We start from the raw sequence: 22,427 nt of genomic DNA, 5'->3' as shown, positions 1-22,427 counted from the left end.
CCGTGATCGATAGATATAGAAACATCAATTTACTTACTCCTATACCACGATTACCATGAAAAATACTTTTGAAGTCCTTGTAAGAGATGCAGAAGAAGTGAATATTCCTATCTGGCTTTTAATATGCTTGAATTCAAACTATATTAATAATATTTTTCTGTTGGAAAAAAAAAAAAAAAAAAACTTTTATCTGACAGTCATTCAGATAGATGATACTTTTTGAACAAGTTTGTTGAAATGGAAGAGCTTCTCTTGAAGCTTAACCCTAATTTCTCCAAGAATGAAAGAAAAATGGAGGAAAAAAAATAAGACAGTGAGAACTGTAAAAATGCAGCTTTGATTTTAGTTTCAGTACTGACATCACTTTGCAGTCTCAGTCTTACAGAAAGACTGATACAGCAGTTTGGCTTAACCAGAACAAAACGTAGCAAATAAGAAAATGTGAAACAGTCTTACACTGGTTGAAGAGTTCATTTTTAGTCACAGATTTACATTAACATTTGAAATCAATAGGAGTTCCTACTGATAAAGACTGCATGCTTAAACAAAAGATGAGAAAGAAGAAAAAAAAAGTATCACACCGTGCCAGGATATAAATGGGACAGACTGGTAGCTTGCTTTTGGCATTCTGTATGTTATTATTGGTCTCTGTGTTAAATGAAGGAGCAACATATAGACAAGGGCAATGAAGGAGTAATACATAGACAAGATCAAGTCTTCATCTGTTTTGTTGACACACAAGTCCAACAATATGGGCTTATTTCCAATCCCGTACTATCATTCTTGAGGCATTACCTTAACAAGATAAATATCTTAACACATCTTAACATGACTAATACCAGTGCACTTTTTAGATTTTAACAGTAGATGTTTACCTTTTTTTTTTTTTTTTTTTTTTTTTTGTAAAGTCAGCTGAAGCTTGATTTCATCAGGTTGAGTAAAACTTACTGCTTACATTACCAAAAATAATGAAGTGAAACACAATTGGGATTTTTTTGCAAATATTTTAGGGATGGCTAGCAGGAATTAAAGCACTCAACACTCAAGATGACAGTAGCTTTTTCCTGGATATACAACTGTATAGAAGCGAAGAATGTCATTTTTCCGGTAAAGCAAGATTTTTAAACATTTACAAAAATGAAAAAAATAATTGGAACTGCATGTGAAGGGAACACAAGCTGCCCACTCAACTGCTTTCAGGTTAATGAAAAACAAAGTGAAGATTTCTGCTCACACTCTCTACCTCCTCAAGATAAAAAACATCAACTATTTTTATAGGATGCAGTTAACATCTGGACAGATGTCTTTAATGCACCTTATTTCAAGGTTATCTTTCCACAGTGATTCTAAATTAGAAATAGCTTGACATAAAATCAAAATACGGTCCAATTATGGTTCACTCTCACTACATAATAAAATACTTAGGTACTGGACAAACTTTCTTACAAATGGAACAAAGACTTTTTGTTTTTAAAGATAAACTAATTGGACTATTGGTTTACCTGTGGTTCCCATCTCAAAGCTTCTTGGCTGAGAATGGGTTTAATGATTACCTTTTATAACCTCTGTACTTAAGCTGCTGTTGCTTCTGCGTATTCTGGTTTCAGACATGGACATGTCTTGCTCTCTAACTGGCTGGTAAATCTAACGGAAGAAATAAAGAAACACGCGATACAGAGATCCCTGAAGCCTGGATTACGCTAAACAAATATAAATAAATAAGGTAAGTGAAAGTATGAATTACTCTCAGATGGTGATTAAAACATATTCTAGATAAAAGACTTTAAAGAGAGAAGTTGGGCTCAAAGCTGTAATAGAATTCAGTGACCCAAGCCCTGCATTCCTTACACGGGCAATTTTCTATTGTAGCTTGAATCGTAAGTTGGATTCATGATGATTTTCTTTTTTTGAATCTTTAACTCAAAACATAAAACAGATCTATTCATAGCAGAAATGTTTCTTAAGACCAGCAGTACTAAAGACAGATGTTCTGTGAATTCAAAATACTACAAAAAAGCCAAGGATTATTAGACACTAAGTTGCCTACATGAAGCATTCTTGAACTGCTGTTTGTATAACTACAAAACAATTTTCAACTTTCAGATTTTAACAACTACAGATGGAAGATCTGAGGAGGTAGACTGAATAAACTTTTGAGAATCAGGACTTAAGCTATTACAAATTGTTTCCATCACTATCTCAGGTCGTATTAAATTCAAATACTGTGGCAAACGAGCAAAATTCTCAAGAAAAAAAAAATCACAAATATAAATTTGAATTTCTAAATCCAAACTGTTTCCATTCTAATTCTAAACAGAATATAACGTTCAGTAAAAGACATTCACACTGAGTCAACAAGAAGAACAGTAACCCTTTTGAGGAAAAGAGCTGCTAATTAGACAATTACAGGAGATGACACTTGGTCTAACATACTCACATCTCCAAGGAACTGGGACAAGGCCTAATTTAACAAAGAACAGAAAGAATGTCTCCTAGATAAGAAAACAGGCTAGTTTCTGGGTGGAAGATTAAATCCGTCTGGACCCCTAGAGGAATTCAAAGGAGAGACGAGCTATAAAACCTAGCTTGTTCCAATAAGGAGATTCTCTCAAATGTAACCTGAGGCATAAGGTGTAAGGACATCCACTGCCAGGTGAGTCAGGAAATCTACAGGAAGTCTGATGGATGAGGTAAAGTACACCTACCATCTCTTTCATTTAATCTCCAAGGAAGTAGTTAGATGGAAGACCTTTGCCTGTGTATTGTATGTGTGCATTTTTGTATTTTCTGACAGTATTTAAGTACACTATTTTAGAGCAAATATACCTGCAACACATCAGTAAAATACTCTAGACTTTTTTTAAAAAAATAATTTCTTTAGATATTTCAAGAAAAAAAAAGCCAAATGGGTGAAGAAAGCTTGAGGAAAAGAAAAGGACAGGACAGCAGAAAAGAGGATGGACAATCCATTCAGAGTCAAGAACCCCAAACCATGAACCTACAAAAGCAGGTAAACAGCAACACCCACCCACCCCCAATACACACATGAAGGGCTGTCAGAGGGAGGCAGTTGGGACATATCTGTGTAGAGGCATCATCACAAAGAAGTTGAAATTGTATCTAAATTTGCATTCATTTATCTTCATAGTGTGGCTGATTTACATTTTAGGAAATGGCTAATTACTAGGAAATCACTGGGACGCAAACACAATTAAGAAGTGAGAACATATAATATTGAAACCTTATGCTTGATAATTTCAAAATTGCTCAAGTGAGCATAACTTCATAAACTTTACAAACTCCACATAAACTTCTTGGAGTCTGAAGAGCTGTTAGCTCACTGCTTCTGAAAATGTGCTTATTTCTATAAAACAGATAGCAGTACAGAAAGACAACTAGTCATTTTTCTCTTCCGGAAAATTACAGATGTTTTTACAAAAAAAAAAACAAAGCCGCCACTTTTGTCCCTGACAAACCTCTTAGAGAGAATTGTATCCCTCATTCAGTTTAAGTAACCTGGAAAAAGACACTCTGTACTTTCAGTTTTGTGCCAAGAACACAGACTGTCAAAATACTGATGTTATAAAAAATACTGTTATCAGACTAGCCATGACTTAACAGGAAAAATTAAGCAGCTCATGCCAGTGTTTTTTTAGCAGGAGGTGCCTAAGTTTTAGTAGATTCACATAACATGTAAGTCACTCTAAAGTCAGAAGAACATGATCTTTTAACCACTTATTATTGAACTAATTTCTGTAGACAAATACCTGAAGCAAGGAGAGAGAAGCAACTGCTTACAGAAAACGTATAGTCCAAAGGATGGTATAGTAAAGCAAATATGCAAGCAGGCAAAATACAAGTAATGGCTTCTGGAAATAACAGTGCAGTATATGTATACATTTTAGAAACAAAATTTCATCATTTATTAGTTACCAGAAACTTTATGTTGAAAGCTAGTAAGTGATAAATTAAGATATTAGAAGTTACTTTACCACAGTATCTCCTTTTATTTCAAGGTGGGCCTGATCAGCGGAATCTGTATGATTGTTGGTACTATTATTGGCTCAGGTATCTTTGTTTCTCCAAAATCAGTACTTGCCAATGCTGGAGCTGTGGGTCCTTGTTTAATCATCTGGACAGCCTGCGGAGTTCTTGCAACACTAGGTAAACAAAGAATCAACAAAGTTTAGATCTTTGTTTAAATATTTTTATTTACTGCATACCATTCACTTCACAAATTAGGTAATGACACCTAGACCAAAACTAGTCATACCCTGATGAGTGTACTAAGTATGTGCTGTTCATAAACAGTAGACTAAGCTTGTAAAACTGTAATGATCATTTTCAGTTCATTTTTAAAGCAAGTGGATAAAGTAAGCAAAACTCAAACTGACTGTAATGAAGAGGGTACTTTTCTTCTTAAATCACAGGCAAAATAGCACATTAAAGTTTGCTGGCACAGGGCTGGTATTTCTAACATTTTTCTACAGCAGCACAAAACACAGAATCAAGAATGTAAGGGATTGGAAGGGACCTCGAAAGATCATCTAGTCCAATCCCCCAAATCTAATTTTATCACCCCAAAAATGAACGCTAAGCACCTCCCAAGTATTTCAAATAGTAAAACATAAAAAAGGAATTTTGTGCATTGTGTCAGCTACAAATCACACAAAAAGTATTTTTTGAGCAGCTACAGCAATAAAACTAGAAATGCAACTGTAATTTAAAGCTGATCTTAGTAGACATTTTAATTAAAAATTGTGCAGCAAGCTTAGTTTTTCCACCTTAAGTTTCTAAAAGGCAGGTCAGCCAGCGCAGTTCTCATTTGGACCTTTGTTGGAATTGTTGGTTTCTTAAGAAATCAGGATGTTCGTACCTCAACGGCTGAAGTCTTAAAACAAATGTAAACAAAAGTAATAGTAAATTCTGGTTTGTAACTTAACAGTTTCAGTATATTTTTTCCCCACATTTACACAACTGCTTGCAAGTAATTAAAATTTAGCACGTACAGTAGGCAAACATGGAAAAATTAATGATACATTTACATATCCAGTTCTGTAATTTTGCTACCTATAAAAGAGCTCTATTTTGTTCTAATCATAATTTGAAAAGTGCATAAACCAAACAACCAGTAATAGGCACATTTCTTGTTTTCAGGGGCACTTTGTTTTGCTGAGCTTGGTACAATGATCACAAAATCAGGAGGAGAATACCCTTACCTCATGGAAGCATTTGGCCCAATTCCAGCATTTTTGTTTTCTTGGACAAGCTTACTAGTCACAAAGCCCAGCTCTTTTGCAATCATTTGTCTCAGCTTTGCAGAATATGCATCAGCTCCTTTTTATCCAGGTTGTGATCCACCCCAAGTTGTCATCAAGTGTCTTGCAGCAGCTGCCATTGGTAAGACTTCTTTGTTCTTGTTAAGTGACGAGTTCCATAACTGCATAGGAATTTCTGTTCAGCCCTATCAGTGAACACATCGCATGGTAGGAAGTCAGCACATTAATCTTTATCAGGACATCAGAAAGCAACCCTACGCTGAAAGGAACAGAACTTCGGGAAACAGTGAGTCCTTCCCACAATAACTCCATACAGAAAAAGGACAGAATGATGGTTTGTTCCTAGCCTGGGTTTCCTTTCTTTACCAAGAAAAATACAGCTGCATAATGAATGCTTATGTGCAGCAGAAAAGGAAGAAAAGAAGTTCAGAGATATTTCTGTATTAACCAGAATGCTGTACACTTACTATTTTTTTGTTCTTGTTAACGGTACACATCTAATTCAGAAACACTTTTTCCTCACAATTTAAAGTCATCCAAACATTCTATGTTAAAAACAAAACAAAACAAAACAAAACCAACTATGTATACATGAACAGCCTGGAAGGAAAAAGCAGTGCAGTGAATAAGGGAAAAATGTTTTAGAAGTCAACATTTCTTTCAGTTCTGACAAATTTAACAAGAGAAATATGAATTTCTTCCTTCTAGTGGTAATTACAATAGTGAATTCACTGAGTGTGAAGCTGGGAAGTTATCTCCAGAATCTTCTCACGGCTGCTAAAATGATCATTGTCACAATCATTATTGTAAGTGGAATTGTTCTCCTTGCGCAAGGTAATTAAATATACATTAACATGCAATTATTTTAGTTTCTGTTGACCATTTAAAAATTTCCCCCAAAAAAACAGCACAACAATAAGGCTCTCTTTACTCAGTGTTGAGTTCCACATCTAATTGGAACTCCTTACGCTACTACTTATTTTAGAGGAAGAGGGGTAGGAAATTCAACGCTACTTACTGGTTCATAAAAATTGGGATAAACTGATCTTCAACAGCAGAATGTTTCAAAATATTAAACAGACATTGGAATATTTCTTCATTTAGTGGAAGTTCAAGGGATTAATTTCAACATTTGACAGTAATCTATGTTTTATTTGCAGGAAAAACCGAAAACTTTAAAGATTCTTTCAAGGACAGTAAAATTTCTGTTAGCTCTATTGGTCTGGCATTCTATAATGGACTCTGGGCATATGATGGATGGTAAGGTATCTTTACTAGTGTTAACAGTTATAGTTTAACAGCTTTTAACTGGTTTACTCTCTCCCTGTAGAACTCAAAGATGTGATCTAAGAAAGTTAACATCTGACTTGTTATAAAGAATCTCTTAATGAATTCTGGAAAAAGAACACTAGCTTGGTAAAAAAAACAAAACCTCAAGTTACTGTTTATTAGGAAAGATTCTATAGTGGATCCTGAAAGGGCTGCTGAAGGTGCATAGATACTGTGACAATGAGGAAGATATAAAAAGTAATTCCATTCGGCCAAAAAAATAAAAAAATAAAAATCATTCCTAGATTCTGCACAGGTTACCCCATCGAAACCCATGTTTTGTGAAATACGTAGTGACGTTTGACTAGCACAAAAGAATATCAGCAAGTTAGAATTCATAGGGTTTTACATTTTTTTTTCTTATTCAGCTTCCGAATTGATGTAAAAACACTGAATTCTCCTTCCCTGAGAAGCTTCCCATTGTAAACCTCCTCATCTGTTTATCCATTGTGTTAGACCAAAAAAAATAGATTAAAAAATGCTCAAATATGAAAGGTCACAGGTTTACATTTATGTTCTACATACAGCATTTATATTTGGTACTCTTAAGGCTGCTTTCCACTATTAATTTCTAAAATAAACTTACTTACTGGAGGAATATCGATGTCTCTGCTACAGTTCTGAAAATAGTTTACATATGTCAGTTCCTGAAACTAGCAGGAATGTGAACTGGTCTGTGTCTCTGCTGGAATAAATTCAAGATCAAGCTCTGATCCATTAATGCTATTCTTAAGTGTTCACACTGTCAAGTTTGGCAAATAGATCCGTATTTTTAAAGGAATTAAGAATATAAATCTTTACTTACAGCAAAGCCAGTCCTATTATGATGCATAAGACAAATGGATTATTCTTCCAGGTTCTTTTTCCAAGCTTGAGTTTCTCAACTTAGACGTGTACATCTGCTGTTTCAGACATTTACCTAGACTTTTTGATTCCTTGCAATGGGTGCAGTGAACTAGTGCCTTTATTTGAAAAATATTAGATATTGCAAAGCTTGAAGCTCAAAAGCAATCTTGTAAATTTGAAACAAACATCCACCAAGTTTTTGCTTATTTGGGGATATTTTATCCAAGAGCTAAGAATCTCAATTTGAAAACAGAGGTACTTCTAAAAATGTAAGATGCATCAAAACTTTAAGGAGAAAAAATTAGCTACTTCAGGCTTACGTTTGGATAAGAAGCTCACAGTTTTCTGTTCTACAGTTACTTTTTTTTTTAAAAAAAAAAAACTATCAAGGCGCACAGAAAAAAGAAGTAACACCTAAACTTATAACACATTACATATGACTGTTACAAACATCGTTTTAATGTTTTTCCTTCCAGGAACCAACTCAATTACATCACAGAAGAACTTAAAAATCCTTACAGGTAAAACTACATAGAAAAGTAGTATTGCTAATGACAAAAAAAAAAATGTAAAAGCAAGCATGTGTTTTGGCTCATCTTTAAAAAGAATGCTTACTGAAAGCTTGAGCACTAACAGAAAAAAAGCTGTTAGTATGTATTCTGGGTTTCATAAATTTGTGATTATTATTTTTTTAAATCCTGATTTCTGTTGCTCTACAGTAAAGAAATATACACATACCTGTAGAGTATATGGGGGAAAGTAAGAGTCCACAATTTACTAGGGTAATATTGCCAGTGATACAGCAATGCTGATGGAGTCTTACTTTTGCATTCCTTAGAAATCTACCACTATCTATAATTATTGGAATCCCCTTGGTTACAATTTGTTACGTTCTGATAAACATTGCATATTTCACCGTAATGACTTCAACAGAACTCCTACAGTCCCAGGCAGTTGCTGTGGTAAGCCACTTTATTTTGTAATAAGCCATCTAAAGAAAACCATGGGTATATTAAAGCATCCTGAGCAGTAAAAAATAATATACGTAAAACAACCTCTCAGTTTTAAGATACAATTTATTTCTAAACTACCAGTCTCACCTTGATTTTTCCCCATTATCTGTCATTTCGAAATCCAAAATTCATTTCAGTAGTGCCTAATTTAAACTGCTCCATCAGACACAAGAAAAAAAAAAAAGCAAGCAGAAGTAATGCAGTTTTCATGTAACAATTTGTAAACACCACAGCTCAGAGATTGACTGTTTTCCATAGGCACTGAAAGAATTGAAGGAAAAATAGTATCTGACTACTGCTTTGCCCTTTTCAGTGATTCCAGTATTTCTGAGAAATAAACATATAGAAAATAACAGATCAAGTTTTGCCATTCTGGAGATAACAGCAAGTGGCCTGTAGTTCACCTCCTCATTTTTGCTTTTATCTTAACTAAACTGAGAACTATCCTCTTTACTTCACTGGAAGACATAGTATTATGGAAAAAAAAAACATTAAAGATTATTCTAAACATTTGAGAAATTTATATAAACACATATGTCCCTTCAGCTCCACTCAGTACATTTTCCAGAGGACATCTGTCTCCCAAACCATTGTTCAGAGAGCTTGTAGCAGTTTCCCCTTAGGTAAGTTCTAGGGGAAAACACATGCGTACATCAATGCACTGTGACACAGTGAAGAAGTAAATGTAGAAATACTTAATCTCAAAATAAAAAAAAAATAAATCATATTTTAAAATGTAGAATTTTGATGTATTTCAACCTCTTTTTTTTTTTTTTTTTGTCACCAAGAGGTGCAAAACTGTATACTAAGTTGTATGCTGATAAAGAACCACTTCTCTTCAGTGAACCACTAAGCTTAACATCTCTGAACAGCACAAATCAGCTATCTCTAAAGCCATCATACTAAATTAAAAGAAAATCCAACTGCTACTGGGCAGCACAAAAGGGGCACAGCAAATAGCAAAATAAGCAGAGTGCTCCATATAAAGAGGTCTATGCATCTATAAGGAGCCTTCCTGCTTGGAGCTGATGAGTGTGCTGCTACCAGGTAAAGCAATTACACTGATATTACGTTTGTTCAAAAGTAGAATTCGATATACTTGACTTACTCAACTGAAAATCCAAAATCTACCTGTCAATTTTAATTAAAATGCAGTTACAGCAAATTAACGTACCTACGTTAGTTCCAATCCACCTTGCAGTAGCAATTAACATACCATGGCACAGGTAAAAATCCAAGTGTAGTGAAAGAACTTTGCAAGTTTGTCCCTCACATGCTCACCCATGACAAAGCCTAGGTTGTCATGCCTTCATTACTACTGTTATTCTTTCTACTTACACTGGAATCACCTTGTGTATGCACCGTGCTCTGTGGTAATCACATCTATTCTTTGGCAGACATCCGCAAACCAGGTGTCTTAAGCAATTTAAGTGGTTTTGTTTCATTTAAGACAATATTCCACTCTTCTTTATAGTGTTTCATGAATTAATTCAGGTCTTCATTTGGCCAAGTATCCTTGAATAGCAAAATATACAACAAATATTTTACAGATAAAATATATTAGATACATATTTATTGTATTTTTAAAGAGGTGCCAACATTTCTGAATACACCAAATAGCAGTTAAAATGACAAAAAACATTCATTTTAATCCCATATCCCAGACATTTGGAGACAGAATTCTTTATCCAGCCTCTTGGATAGTACCTCTCTTTGTGGCCTTTTCTACAATTGGATCTGCCAATGGGACATGTTTTACTGCAGGCAGGTAAGCTCCCATTCTAAGTATCTTAAAGTGAATTTTCTTTAAGGGTGAAAAACGTGTATGTATGTTTTTGTATTTAGACACAAAGATAGACATGATCTAAATGTACGAGGTAAGTAACAGGTACTTACAAATCTAGCTACAGCTTATTTTGCAAAAAGAAGCAGAGGCTACAGAGGTTTGAAAAATCAGAAAATAAGATATTCTCATTTAAAAGTAGATAAAGTGTTTTTTTCCTTTTTTTTTTTTTTTTTTTTTTTTCCTGGCCAATTTTAAAGCTTGTCATTAAACAAACAACAAAAAAAAAAGTAAAAACATAACTACACCACTAACAGTCAAGATAAGAACTGGAAGGAAAAGCCATTCCTTTCTATTGATTGTTCAACACTTTTGTTTACTATTGAAAGTAAAATCCACCTGAATATGATAGGGCTGTGCAGACTTTTTTGACAGAAGGTTGTACAGGTAGCTTCGGAAAAAATTAAAAAGGATTATTTTTTTTTAATTAAAAGATAGCAGCTTTTTCCAAAACAATTTTAGTTAAATGAGATGTACAAACTAATGATTCTGAAAACAGACTTAGATTCAATTTCTGTGTGTTAACATTGTTTTTTTCCACTATTTCAGTTTAGTGCAATATTCTTTAAATCCTATTGTATGCTAAAGGAAATACTGGTGTACTCTAAAGAAAACTAACTCTAAGCAGATGTAGACACATAAAACAAATCTGAAAATGTGTTTCTGGTTGTTTTTGGGGGGGGTGTTAAAATGTAACACCACTTGAACTTTAGGTGCCACACTAACTACTTTGCCTTGTTTTTGTTTTGTCAGACTTGTTTATGTAGCAGGTCGTGAAGGGCACATGCTAAAGGTGCTGTCTTACATTAGTGTTAAGCGTTTAACACCAGCACCTGCTATCATATTTTACGTAAGTATACATTTTAAGTACAGAGAAATTACCTACCAAAAAAAATCTTAATACATGCTTTCAAAATTTCTTACCAGCAGTTTTGACTTGTCTTTGCATGTTTGTGAGATTACAAACTGTATATAAGCGCATATAATGAACATGTATTAGGAACAAAGACTATACAATGAAAACAACATAATTTGAAAAGCTTCATTCCAGAACTGAATTTTCAAATCAAAAGTTTAAGAATCCATAGCATGAAAACTAAAAAAAAAAAAGATAAGTTATTAGTATTAGGCAAATCCTGTATTTCACAAGATGTGTATGTAGTATTTCCTACTCTATTTCCTCCCTGTAAGGATGCTTTTACATATTTTCATTTTAAAAATCTACACGTTTAATAAATACATTTTAAAATAAAACTAGATTTTTTTGTATTTTACTTTTTTATGTCAACATAAAACCAGGTAGATTCAAAATTCTTGCTCTGTCCACTCCCACAGTCAACAACAACAACAAATTAAATTAACATATTATTATAAATAATATTAAATATATTAATTATAATTAATGTAAGTAATATATTATCTCTTCTTTCTAGATAGTCAACAACAAAATAGATTAACACATACAAGATTGAGTGTTTTAACTTAAAATAGAATTCAAACTGCACAGAGAAACAAACACACATTGACACGCTACAGCTACTATCTTTAAATGTACTGCAATTCACTTGTGCCCAGATGTTTAAAAGCAAAAGCACACACAAATCATGTTCTGAATACCCTAAAATTCACTCATACCTACACATAAGCTCTTATAAAGTAAGATTAAACTTCACTTATACTAATTTTTGTTTTCATTTTTAGGGTGCCATTGCTATTATTTATATTATCCCTGGTGACATCAACACACTTATAAACTACTTTAGTTTTGCAGTCTGGATATTTTATGGTTTAACTGTGTTTGCACTCATTGTTATGAGGTTTACAAGAAAGGAAGTCAACAGACCAATTAGGGTAAGTTCAGCATTCAGTGTGACTTTTCCTCTACTTCCGTAAATACTAAAACATGAACTCATCCTGAAACTCAGAATATTTGAACATAGTGAGGTCGAGGTTCCTCACCACCCCCCTTACCTGAAATCTAGCCTTTTATTTGTGGTTCTTTGTTCAAGTTTTGCACCGTGACAAAGCTCAAAGACTGGGAAAAGCCCAGGAAACGTTTATTTTCACTCACGCAGATGATGGGCAGAAACTGGCAGATTTTCAGGGATGTGGAACTACAGTCAGCAGACTACCACTGAAAGAGTACCTGGAGATAGACCCAAACTTCATTGTACTGGAGTCAGGTCTCAAATTCATTGTATGTGAATTACTACATTGCTATTTGCGATAAAGACAGAGACCTTTATTAACAATTTTCCATCTATTTCTTCCTACTTTTTCAATTGTCCTGTTTGTTTCCAGAAATTTTAAAAGGAAAAACATCCTAAGACAATGAAATTATGTTTCACATATGCAACTTCTGTGAGAACAGTAAAACAGTTAAGTAATTGTGCTTTTATTTTTTATTTATCTTTATCTTGCAGATACCCATTGTCATTCCAGTCATAGTGACAGTAATCTCCATTTTACTGGTACTGATACCAATCATCAGTGCACCTGAACTGGCATATTTGTACTGTGTTTTATTTATACTTAGCGGACTCATATTTTATGTACTTTTTGTTCATTTTAAATTCAGCTGGGCCCAGAAAATATCAAGTAAGTATACTACAGACCGTCTCCAAGTTCAAAAGAACATCACTAAACTTTAAAGCAACTACCCCAACAAAGCTCATTATATGGTCCGTTGCAAATTAAATCATATGCTGGGGGAACAGGGAGGGAGGCAATTTTCCAGACAGAAAACATTAGCAAAGCTCAATGTGTGCATAAAGTGATCTTATATAGTCTCGGAACTCTTCATTCATCTCTCAAGGAAAAATTGGTATGCAAGTATTTCCAAAGCGGAAAGTAGAACCAGCTGCAGAGGACAGAATTAATGGTTCTACAGACATTAAGAAAATCCATTATGTCTGCCTCTCCCCCTCTCAAATTATTATGTATAATCTAATCATGCGATTAGAAGCAGTATACTCTATGAAGAACAAGATTAGAAGTCTCAAAATATTCTGGCCTGGATCTTAAGATTGTTCTTATTTCCCATCTCTTATTTATTTGTTTTTTAAGTTTGAGATACAAATACAGAAAAGAAACAACTGCTTAGAAGGGCATTTCTCTAACTCAGAAAAATAGTATTAATCTGAATTGAAATACTGTTCACAGAACAAACTTCTAATAATGCATTTTCTTCTCAGAGCCCATCACTATGCACCTTCAGATGCTTTTGGAAGTTGTTCCAGCAGAGGAAACTACTGAATAAAATATTTTATATGTAATGAAGTGTTTTTACATGCTATATTGTTTGAAGGAAATTCCATTTAGTTGGTGCACATTTATACTTTCTGAATTACTATGTTCATGCTGGCATGTGTTATTTTTGCTATACTACTTAGTACTTGACATTTGTTAAATAGGAGAATAAAAGATTTTGGAGCCAGATTATTGGGTACAGCAGAGCTTTTCATTGCTTGCTAATACGTTAAGGTTATCTTATTTTCTTTATTAACGTTACTTAAACAAAAGGAGCACTTCAATTATGACAATGGTACTTACCTGCAGCACTGCCAGAATGCATCTTTTGTTGTTTCTGCTGAAAGAACAGAACAGCTATCATTTACAGCATCACATACAAGTCACACAAAACAGAAGATATTATATAAAAACATACTAACTCTAATCCTCAATTTCTCAGACCAAACACTAGCTATCAAAGAATTGTAAGAATAAGGAAATGGGAATCAAGTGAAAATGGACAGCACACCTGCCTGAAGACAAGGGTGATTCTTTCTTTAAAGCAAGGTCATCAGTTAAGGCTTAATTCTCAGGTATATGTGTTTTCTCCACTGCCATCTAAGGTACAGAACACCAAGCAAATGCAACAAAAAAGTTATCCTCAGCATGAATGTGACTTTACAGAGGTAAACATCATCCTAGAAGTGTTCCATTTGGTAGCTAATGAAAATAAAATTTAAAAAAAATATATAAATACAAAATTCACATACAGATTTAAGCAGCTTTTGGTTTCCCCAGCCAATAAACTGGTTCTGGGTAACTTTCAATACTTACTATGTTCCCTCACAGCAAATGGATAAAGGAAGTAATTTTCTCAAGTCATTTGTCAATATTTTAAAGTGATTAAATTGAGAAAGACTGGAATACTGAAAGCACAAGTCCTCTCAATAACTTTTAATACACCCATTCTAAATACATAACACGGGAATATTAAACAACTGGCTTAAGAACACAAGTTCATACTAACTATAGCCTAGCTAATTCAAATAAAGAAGCCTTTTCTACCATACTGCAGCTACAAAGAAATTAATAAAACTTAAGTTCCCATATATTTCACTTGGCATTGGAAGAACAATCCTAAAGGTACATATAAAGGAATGGGTTCTGAGTCATCTGAGATTTTTTTGGTGGTAGTCAGATACATGAAAATATATCTCCATGTCAGGGCAAACAATAAACTTCGGAATGACAAAGGAAATGAATGGACAGCAAAACAAAATTGTAATTCTTATTACATATGAAGTATCTACTTGCCAAATACTGCGTTTTGTCCCACTCACACTAATGCTAGTGCTACTCCTCCCTCCCTCAGTTTACAAGAACACTTCAAACAAGTTACCTATAAACTTCTGGGAAAGACCGAAGGAATAAAATACTTCTGTATCATGACTGACTCCACCTACTACTATTTTGAAGGTTGAAAAGCATACCTGATTGGGGGGTAGGGATGAAAACGGTGACCGAGTCTTAAGTGTCAATAAACTGGGAAAAGCAAACTACGTCTTGGTACAGGACATCAAGCAGACAAGAGCATGGATGGCTTCAAAACACAGGACAATGTTTCTTCACAAAAAATGTAATACCATTGAGTTAGAAGTTGACAGAGGTTCATAAAGCAACAAATCAAACCAAAAAGTCCACAGAGAACCTCTTCCTCATGAAGACCCTGGTCAAAAATAGCTAGAGGCCGAGAAAACATTCTTGGAGTTATTGCTACATTTTTTATAGTGTTGTTAAAACAATTGCTCTTGCCACCTGCTAAGAACATAGGGCTAAAATCAGCTTCTGCTTTTACCTCATACAGGGTTGCCTTACTTTTCAAACGTTAGAAATAATTTTTTATGCCTATTAAAAAACCTAGTAGATTTTTCCACTGGTAGAAAATAATTTTACACTATATTTATATATCAGACAAGTTAGAAGGACACAATGTGTGAAGAAGGAAAAATCCTGCTCGATCGTGTTTTTATGTAGGTCATGTGACAGTCCCCTCTTCTCAACACAAAGCAGAGCAAGACCAAAAATACACTTCCATTAAGTTATTCTTATTAAGTACATTTAAAATTATTACAGCTTTGCAAGCACCTATGTTGAACACATAGGCGAAGGCTATAAATTAAGCTCAGTTCTGATCAGGTTCCCAACACTATTACTTCTTTTCTTTAAGCCATACATTAACAATTACCACAATTTATTCTGTCACATGCCAGTTTTCCACTGGCATCAGAAATATTCTTAAATATTCAAAAAGAATCTTTATTATATGCAAACAAATGAAAAAACGTAATTGTTACTGCAAATATATTAAGACATTCCTCTCCCCAGAGAGGTTACAAAGGCATCCTAATGTTTCTTGAAAGAATAATTCCCAACTGGTAAGTACATTCTTCATGTTAAAAATACAACAAAATTTTAGGCTGCTTACAATAAATCTGTAAAGCTAAATCTCTATTCTAAGTCATCATATAGTTCCATTGGAGAGACTAACATATTTTAAAGATCTACAGGTGCAAAGAGATTGGTACCAGCTTAATTTATTATGAGTAGCTATTACATTATTATTTCACTGTGAGATGTTCTGGTGTGTACAAATATAACAATGAAGAATTATTTACTGAAAATGACATGAAAGCTCAAAGCCTTTGAGCTAGGCAGACAAGATTTTGTCCTTTATTAACATAAGAGTTTTATCTAGGTGAGAGGAAACTGAGTAAGGAAAAGAATTCACAACACATGAAAATGTCAAACTGAAAACAAACACTGGATTTTCTACCACAATGCTCATTCTGCTAATACTATGCAGCAGTTTGCTATTAGTTAGCTGCACAGTACAGTATTTCATGCCAAGTCTGTGTATTTCCAGTCAGGTAGACTGCCATCTGAGTTAAAGCATCATTTATTCATGCAGAACTGAAACGGGCAATTGCTACAAAACTGATTCTGTATGCATATGAAGGATAATGTAGAAATAATTGACAGACCATCAGAGTTTGTGAAATTGCAGAAATTACTAACTATTGCTAACACAGCAAACTTAGGTAAATAAAGCTCTTTAATTACTTAAAAGTACATATGTGCACATCATCATTAAAGACAACAATTTTGAAGTGAAGGCATTGGACAATATATATAAAGTTTTTCTGGAGAGTATTTTTTTCAGATGCTTAGAATGCAAGAAGGACTTTACTTAATATTTTCCTCAAAAAATTAAACACAGTTCTCCAACCTATACATTCAAAATTTTAGGGGGAATGATCATGCTATAGACAACATTTTGCAACATTATCCTTAACAGACAATAAAGATCTATCTCCACATTACTCATCACTTTCTACACTGCTGTCGTCTGAAGACTCAACCAGATCTTCGGTTACCGCAGAAGTGCAATGCAGCTTTTTAGCACCTAGAAGTAATTAACAAAGAGTAAAATGTATAAAGCAAGGAAAGACAAGAGCTTCAAAAGAAACATATAGAAATAAAAACAGCCTTTATGGTACAAACTAGACCAAAACACTGAAAACGTCTATACCAAATTGTCTGTGCTATTCTGATTGAAAAATACCCGTCTGCCCGTGCTTTGCTAGAGGTTAGAGGTCCTCTCACCTGTTTTCATAGGAGCTGGGCAAGCCAGCTTAGGGTCATACTTATAAAACAACTGAGTATTTCAGATAAAATCTATGCAATAAAAGTTAGGATGATAACCATTTCATACATGATAAACACTGACTTGTTCAATGCTTACCAACTGGAAAAGGACCCTCATCTTCAAAGTCTTCCCAGTGTTCGAAATCAAAAGACACATGAGGATTCTGTTAACAAAAAACACAGTCTGAAATATATGTACCAAAGCACAGCTAGTATGTTTGAAATATTCAGCAATTCTCAAATCAATTTTCCCTTCACCTTGTTCTTTAGTAACTTGCACCATGATCCTTTTTTCTCTTTTGTGAGGATAATAGCAGCCTCTTTATCCTTAATCACACATGATGACTTTTCAGTAAGTATGTACTGATGTAGCTCCATGTCAGCCAAATAAAGTTTGTCTCCTGAACAAGCACTAAATTATAAAAAAGTTTTTTAAAAATAAATACAAACTAACAGCCAAATTCCAGGTTTATTGAACTTTAATTTCATAAACCTACCTGAAAATTACCTTCTCTTTAGAAAAGTCACATTTATAGTCAGCAATACCTGCGATTTGTACCTTCACTGTAACAGTCACTTCATTTTGAAACCATTTTATTTCTGGATAAAAGCTAGAATAGAGAAAGATTAATTGGAATTAACCCAAACAGAAAATAAACTGTCTTACATGCAACTAGTATTCTCCCATTAGGTTGTCAACAAACAGATAAGTTTCAGCACCTGTATGTGTATCCAAACCATAACAATTTGACTCTAAGTAGCAATATCAGGAAACCTTATGTCAGGAAACAGAGTGTCAGCCACACTTGCTACAAAAGCAGTGTGATCTCAGCCTTTGGAGGAGGGTACTTATTAGCTCAAGAGGCGACACATGCAACACCATCACTGTTCTCTCAAGCTCAATACCAATTTAACAATTAAAGGATACTTCTATCCGTATTGTATCTATTTACGCATAAAACGGATAATCTCAGTAAGGATAATTGTCCTGTTTGGCAGTTCACATTAAAAAGCAAGCATGGTAGCAAAATCACTCTGAATTTTTGTACCATTTATGCTGATGTAGGGTGGAGTCTTCTGCTTCCTTGTTTGGAGCTACACCATCTAAAAGTAAGAAATCAAGGAAGATATTTTATACTTATCTATACTATACAAACCAGATTCCAGAATAGCCCAGTACCATCATAGAAATAATTCACTAGCAATCAGATTACTACTGCAAGCATGTATTTGGCACTTACGTCAGATACTTCCTATCTGGAAATATTCTATTAAGCTAATAATTCAACTGAAATTTCAACTGAAAAATATTAGAGTTGGTATTAAAAAAATAAAAATCACACTTTCCAGGTCAGATAAATGATTTTTTTCAGTCTTCCAGACATCATTTGATACCTGAAACATGTCATTTTAGAAACAGAGTAAATGTTTCAGGGGTTCATTCAACCGCTAAAATTGATATTATCATCAGAGCTTGAAACACAGCATTACAGTCACTCTACTATACCAAGTAAAAATAAAAATAAAAAGTCTTCCATGGTAAGTATTACATGACCTTGCAACTTTTTTAATCATTCAGCCCTCATCTCCCGAAATTCACATACTAACTAGACCTAGATCATCTTTTGTCTTCTTCTATGGCTGACGTAAGTCACGTGCTTTTAAATTCTCTGCTGACTGAATACCAAAACCCGGAGCATTAGATTAAAAAAAAAAAAAAAAAAAAAAGGCCAAAAAAGCTGTTTTCTACCACCCTGAATGTGGAGAAATAAAAAAATGTAACCTCCCAGTGAACGATGCTGTTTTTCATCTCAGCTATTCCAACATAGGTTAACTTCCTTCAACTTTACATCTTTTGAAAGCATAATGTTCTTCCTCTCCTTGGGAGTTATTTCCTGCTCACCATTCCATATAGAGCCTAACAACTGAGTGTTTCAAGGACAGAATATGTCCCAAACAGTAAAACAGATGTATTCACGTGGCTTAATCACACAGCATCTTCAGGCTAATTATGAGGTATATGTGACTTACCACAAACATTATATGCTTATTATATGTTTATGTTAAGTCACAACATATGGTGCTACTCTGTAAATTCAGAAAAAAAGGCTGCATTTGAAAAAAAAAATGACTTTCAGGTTAACAATTTAGGGCTTAACTTGAATGAAAGTTTTAAATCTTTTGGTAGCAAGGAGAATGCTTACCACATAGATGATTCCCCAAAGTCATTTTAGAAGATTTACAGTTTTCAGTAGAATTTTCTTGTATGGACATGTTCTGAGGATCAGACATATTCTCTGGATGGTCTGTATCCTCCTTTATGCTTCTGAACAGAGAAAAAAGATGTTTTTAAAATACAGGGTTTATAAAATAAAAGGTTTAAGAATGTTAAATATTCAAAGAATTCCAAATCATAGTTGGAAGTCCTATTGGAGTTAAGTTTCTCATTCTAACATATCCAAAAAAAAAAGCAACTTCTAAAATGCACTTGTAGCAATCCTAAAGTCTCACCTACAGGGTTACTGATGTTCGTTAACACAGTAAGAAGCTTTTATACAGTAATCTGAGTCAGAAGAACATTTAAACTTCTGATGGTGGCAGTTATTTCCTTTGTGTCAAAAAATCTGTTGGTCTTAGTGTGTGTGATGGACCTGGATAGGAAACTGGTTACCTTTCAAAAAAAAATTCCAGTTGGTCTGGGGGCTTTTTAGTCATGTTTCATTCTGACTCAGAAAATACAAAAGTTTTAGAATATTTAGAGTTCTTCGCATATTAGTACGAGACCTCTGGCTTAACAGATTACAAATAATACCCGCAATAACAATTTTAAGAACTCTATGCTTGCAAGAAAGTGAGGTATTAATGGTCACACTATATAAATTACATCAACTCAGTTAGTTGCTCAAATTTGGGACTTTACTAGCTGTACTTAGGATACAGGAAACATTGCAACAAAGTCAAGCTATGTGAGAAGCTACTGATCATAATAAAGACAACAGAATTTGAATTTACACGTTTTTATGACAAACTTGACAATCTGCATCAAATGCTAGTTTAACATCTTGAAGACTTTCTATTTTTCTTTCCATGATGCTTATGTGACTAAAAAATAGTTAGAGGAAAGCAGATGTCACAAACACTGCTGTCTCTGTTTAAATGAAAATCATACTCAGTACCAATAATGTAAATATCCTCTTCATAAAGTTACTTTTTTCCTAGTAAAATATATGCTGAAAATAATATACATTTTAAATATATATTCCAAGTAATTGGAAACACTCACGAAGGCTCCAAGTTGTTTGTGTGATTTAGTACCTTCACACGTACACATAACTTCTGGAGTTGCGTTATATGTTCTGGATTGTCAGTTCCCAGACCTGTAGACAGAATCTCAGATCGCACACTGTATTCATTGACATACATCTTCAAATCCGAAAGCCTGGTAACCCGGACCTTGAATTACAAAACATGCTAAATGAAAAACATAGCTCATTAATTGTTTCTCTCCAATTCTAAGCTGCTCTTTACATAAAATTTTGAAAATCTGAAAATTAATGAGTATATGTTTAAACATGAAATAACTTACTCATGTTCAATTGTTTTCAAAGGATCACCATCTTTTTCATGGTTTTAAGAACTGAATTAACTAGTAGCTAGCCCCATCTAAAATAACCAACATGGCAATGAAGTAGAAAACCCTAGCATTGATTACAAAAATCACAGCCAAAATACACACCATACAGTTAGAATAACTTCTAGATCCATATCACAATAAAACTGCTGGGTGGGACCCTGGTTTTATTGAGAGGAATAAAAACCAAAGCTAGCAATCAAAGAGAAAAGGTTGAGATATCATATCAGAAATCAAGCTATTCAAGAAAATTACTTTCAGGTATTTTTTTCTTTCCACTTTATTTTTCATCTGATTGAATAGACAGGAAAATAAAGCATGATATATTCCAAAGCACAGGAATACCTTACTCGGGCAGGACCAGTCCGACACAAGAAATGCATCTTGATCCTGGGATGTGGGGAAGCCTTTCTGATCAACTTGTCTCAACCATAAAAATGATCCCTCAACTTGTGATCTACTTTTGACAGCAATTCTTAAAAGAAATCCTTGCCCTTAAAATTATCTTTGACACAGACATTGTAACAACACAACTAGCTTGTTAAGGTCATAAATGAAGACTTAAATGAACCTTGATTTTTTCTTTGTCCTTTAACTTTACTTTCAGAATAGATTCCTGACTTTCCAAACAAAACAAAACACAACACAACCCAACAACAAACAGCCCAAACCCTTTCAATTAAACACGGCCTTAAGGTAGTTTCCTACCTGCAACATTTTGGGAGAACATGAAAATACTCAGGGGAAACGTCACTGCATGGATGACCTATTCTTCTCCTCCTCACTTTTCCCTACCTATCACCCTCCAATCAGCACCTCTAACATGGATACTTGGCCCAGCCCAGTTCTGCCACCTTCACAGGCCAGGGAACTGACAGAACAATACAAACACGGCACTGACCTTAACATGCTGATTTCAGGAAAACCTAAGAAGTCAGCTTTGACAAAAACAATAATTAAAGCGATTTCATCATGTCTGAGATTACTGCAATGAGACAGCCTAACAAAATCAAAAACTTAAGCATCTTCAACATGAGAGGGGGCCTTTATATCCAATTGATGTTTATTGGTTTTCTTTTGAATGCCAACAGAAAGAAATACAGCTGATGAAGAAAAACTCACAATACTACCCATTAATGCTCCACAAGACCAAGACATCTTCCAGATGTTAGTTAGTGGCAGTAAAGTGTTAAAAACAAAACCCCACACACAAACTCATTCTTCCTATTCTGATGAAGAAAACTAAGGAAAAAAAAGTTTAAAGGGTTCTTTTAATTTGCAGAAAAGCTTAGAATAATACTGGCTAAGGAAAGAGAGTTGCAAAAAAAAAAAATAAAGGTGCAAAAAAGCAAAAGAACAGTAAGGTAATTTGAAAAGATCGTATGATATAAAAAGCCAACAGTATCATCATCACTGAAACAACAGCAGCAACACAATACAGCTAGTTACACAATAACCATCATTCTCAATTTTGAACAGGTGGCATGTCCTTTTTGTCCCACTCCCACTGGTGCAAGAACCAGAAAAGACAGCAAAGGCTTACAAATATA

At 34.1% G+C, this 22,427-nt stretch overlaps 2 protein-coding genes across 10 annotated transcripts in view; one reads left to right on the top strand and one right to left on the bottom strand.

Annotated features, from left to right (window-relative positions):
* Positions 1 to 1,612: 1,612 nt before the first annotated feature.
* On the top strand, positions 1,613 to 13,748 carry SLC7A9 (solute carrier family 7 member 9). Its single transcript, XM_035336493.1, has 13 exons — positions 1,613 to 1,723; positions 2,882 to 3,010; positions 4,017 to 4,164; positions 5,158 to 5,400; positions 5,988 to 6,113; positions 6,440 to 6,539; positions 7,931 to 7,975; positions 8,293 to 8,416; positions 10,132 to 10,235; positions 11,064 to 11,160; positions 12,012 to 12,161; positions 12,734 to 12,908; positions 13,505 to 13,748. Exons 2-13 carry the CDS (start codon positions 2,906 to 2,908, stop codon positions 13,567 to 13,569), a joined length of 1,482 nt encoding a protein of 493 aa, XP_035192384.1. The 5' UTR covers positions 1,613 to 1,723; positions 2,882 to 2,905; the 3' UTR covers positions 13,570 to 13,748.
* TDRD12 (tudor domain containing 12) overlaps positions 12,981 to 22,427 on the bottom strand; it is a 236,642-nt gene continuing 227,195 nt past the window's right edge. For 5 of the 9 annotated variants that reach the window (XM_035336455.1, XM_035336458.1, XM_035336457.1 and 2 more), the window contains 7 exons: positions 20,530 to 20,699; positions 19,451 to 19,572; positions 18,296 to 18,350; positions 17,744 to 17,857; positions 17,505 to 17,658; positions 17,344 to 17,410; positions 16,063 to 17,004 (listed from right to left, as the gene is read on the bottom strand). In XM_035336455.1, coding sequence (XP_035192346.1) covers positions 16,919 to 17,004; positions 17,344 to 17,410; positions 17,505 to 17,658; positions 17,744 to 17,857; positions 18,296 to 18,350; positions 19,451 to 19,572; positions 20,530 to 20,699 — 768 coding nt within the window. In that variant the 3' untranslated portion in view covers positions 16,063 to 16,918. Of the gene's footprint in view, positions 13,171 to 13,862; positions 13,900 to 14,070; positions 14,262 to 15,031; positions 15,142 to 16,061; positions 17,005 to 17,343; positions 17,411 to 17,504; positions 17,659 to 17,743; positions 17,858 to 18,295; positions 18,351 to 19,450; positions 19,573 to 20,529; positions 20,700 to 22,427 lie in introns of those variants that run through there. The other 4 variants (XR_004753745.1, XR_004753746.1, XR_004753747.1 and 1 more) reach the window with 4 other exon arrangements.

Source organism: Oxyura jamaicensis, chromosome 11 (assembly GCF_011077185.1).
Source record: "Oxyura jamaicensis isolate SHBP4307 breed ruddy duck chromosome 11, BPBGC_Ojam_1.0, whole genome shotgun sequence".
NCBI classification, from domain to species: Eukaryota; Metazoa; Chordata; class Aves; order Anseriformes; family Anatidae; genus Oxyura; species Oxyura jamaicensis.
Note: the sequence above shows the minus strand (reverse complement) of the source record. Positions and strands in the feature narration are given on the sequence as shown.

Coding starts and splice junctions, on each gene's coding strand:
- SLC7A9 (XM_035336493.1), top strand. CDS start 2,906: ATGGGTGAAGAAAGCTTGAGGAAAAGAAAAGGACAGGACAGCAGAAAA. Junction 4,165..5,157: donor CGGAGTTCTTGCAACACTAG/GTAAACAAAGAA, acceptor TCTTGTTTTCAG/GGGCACTTTGTTTTGCTGAG. Junction 12,162..12,733: donor AAGTCAACAGACCAATTAGG/GTAAGTTCAGCA, acceptor TTTATCTTGCAG/ATACCCATTGTCATTCCAGT.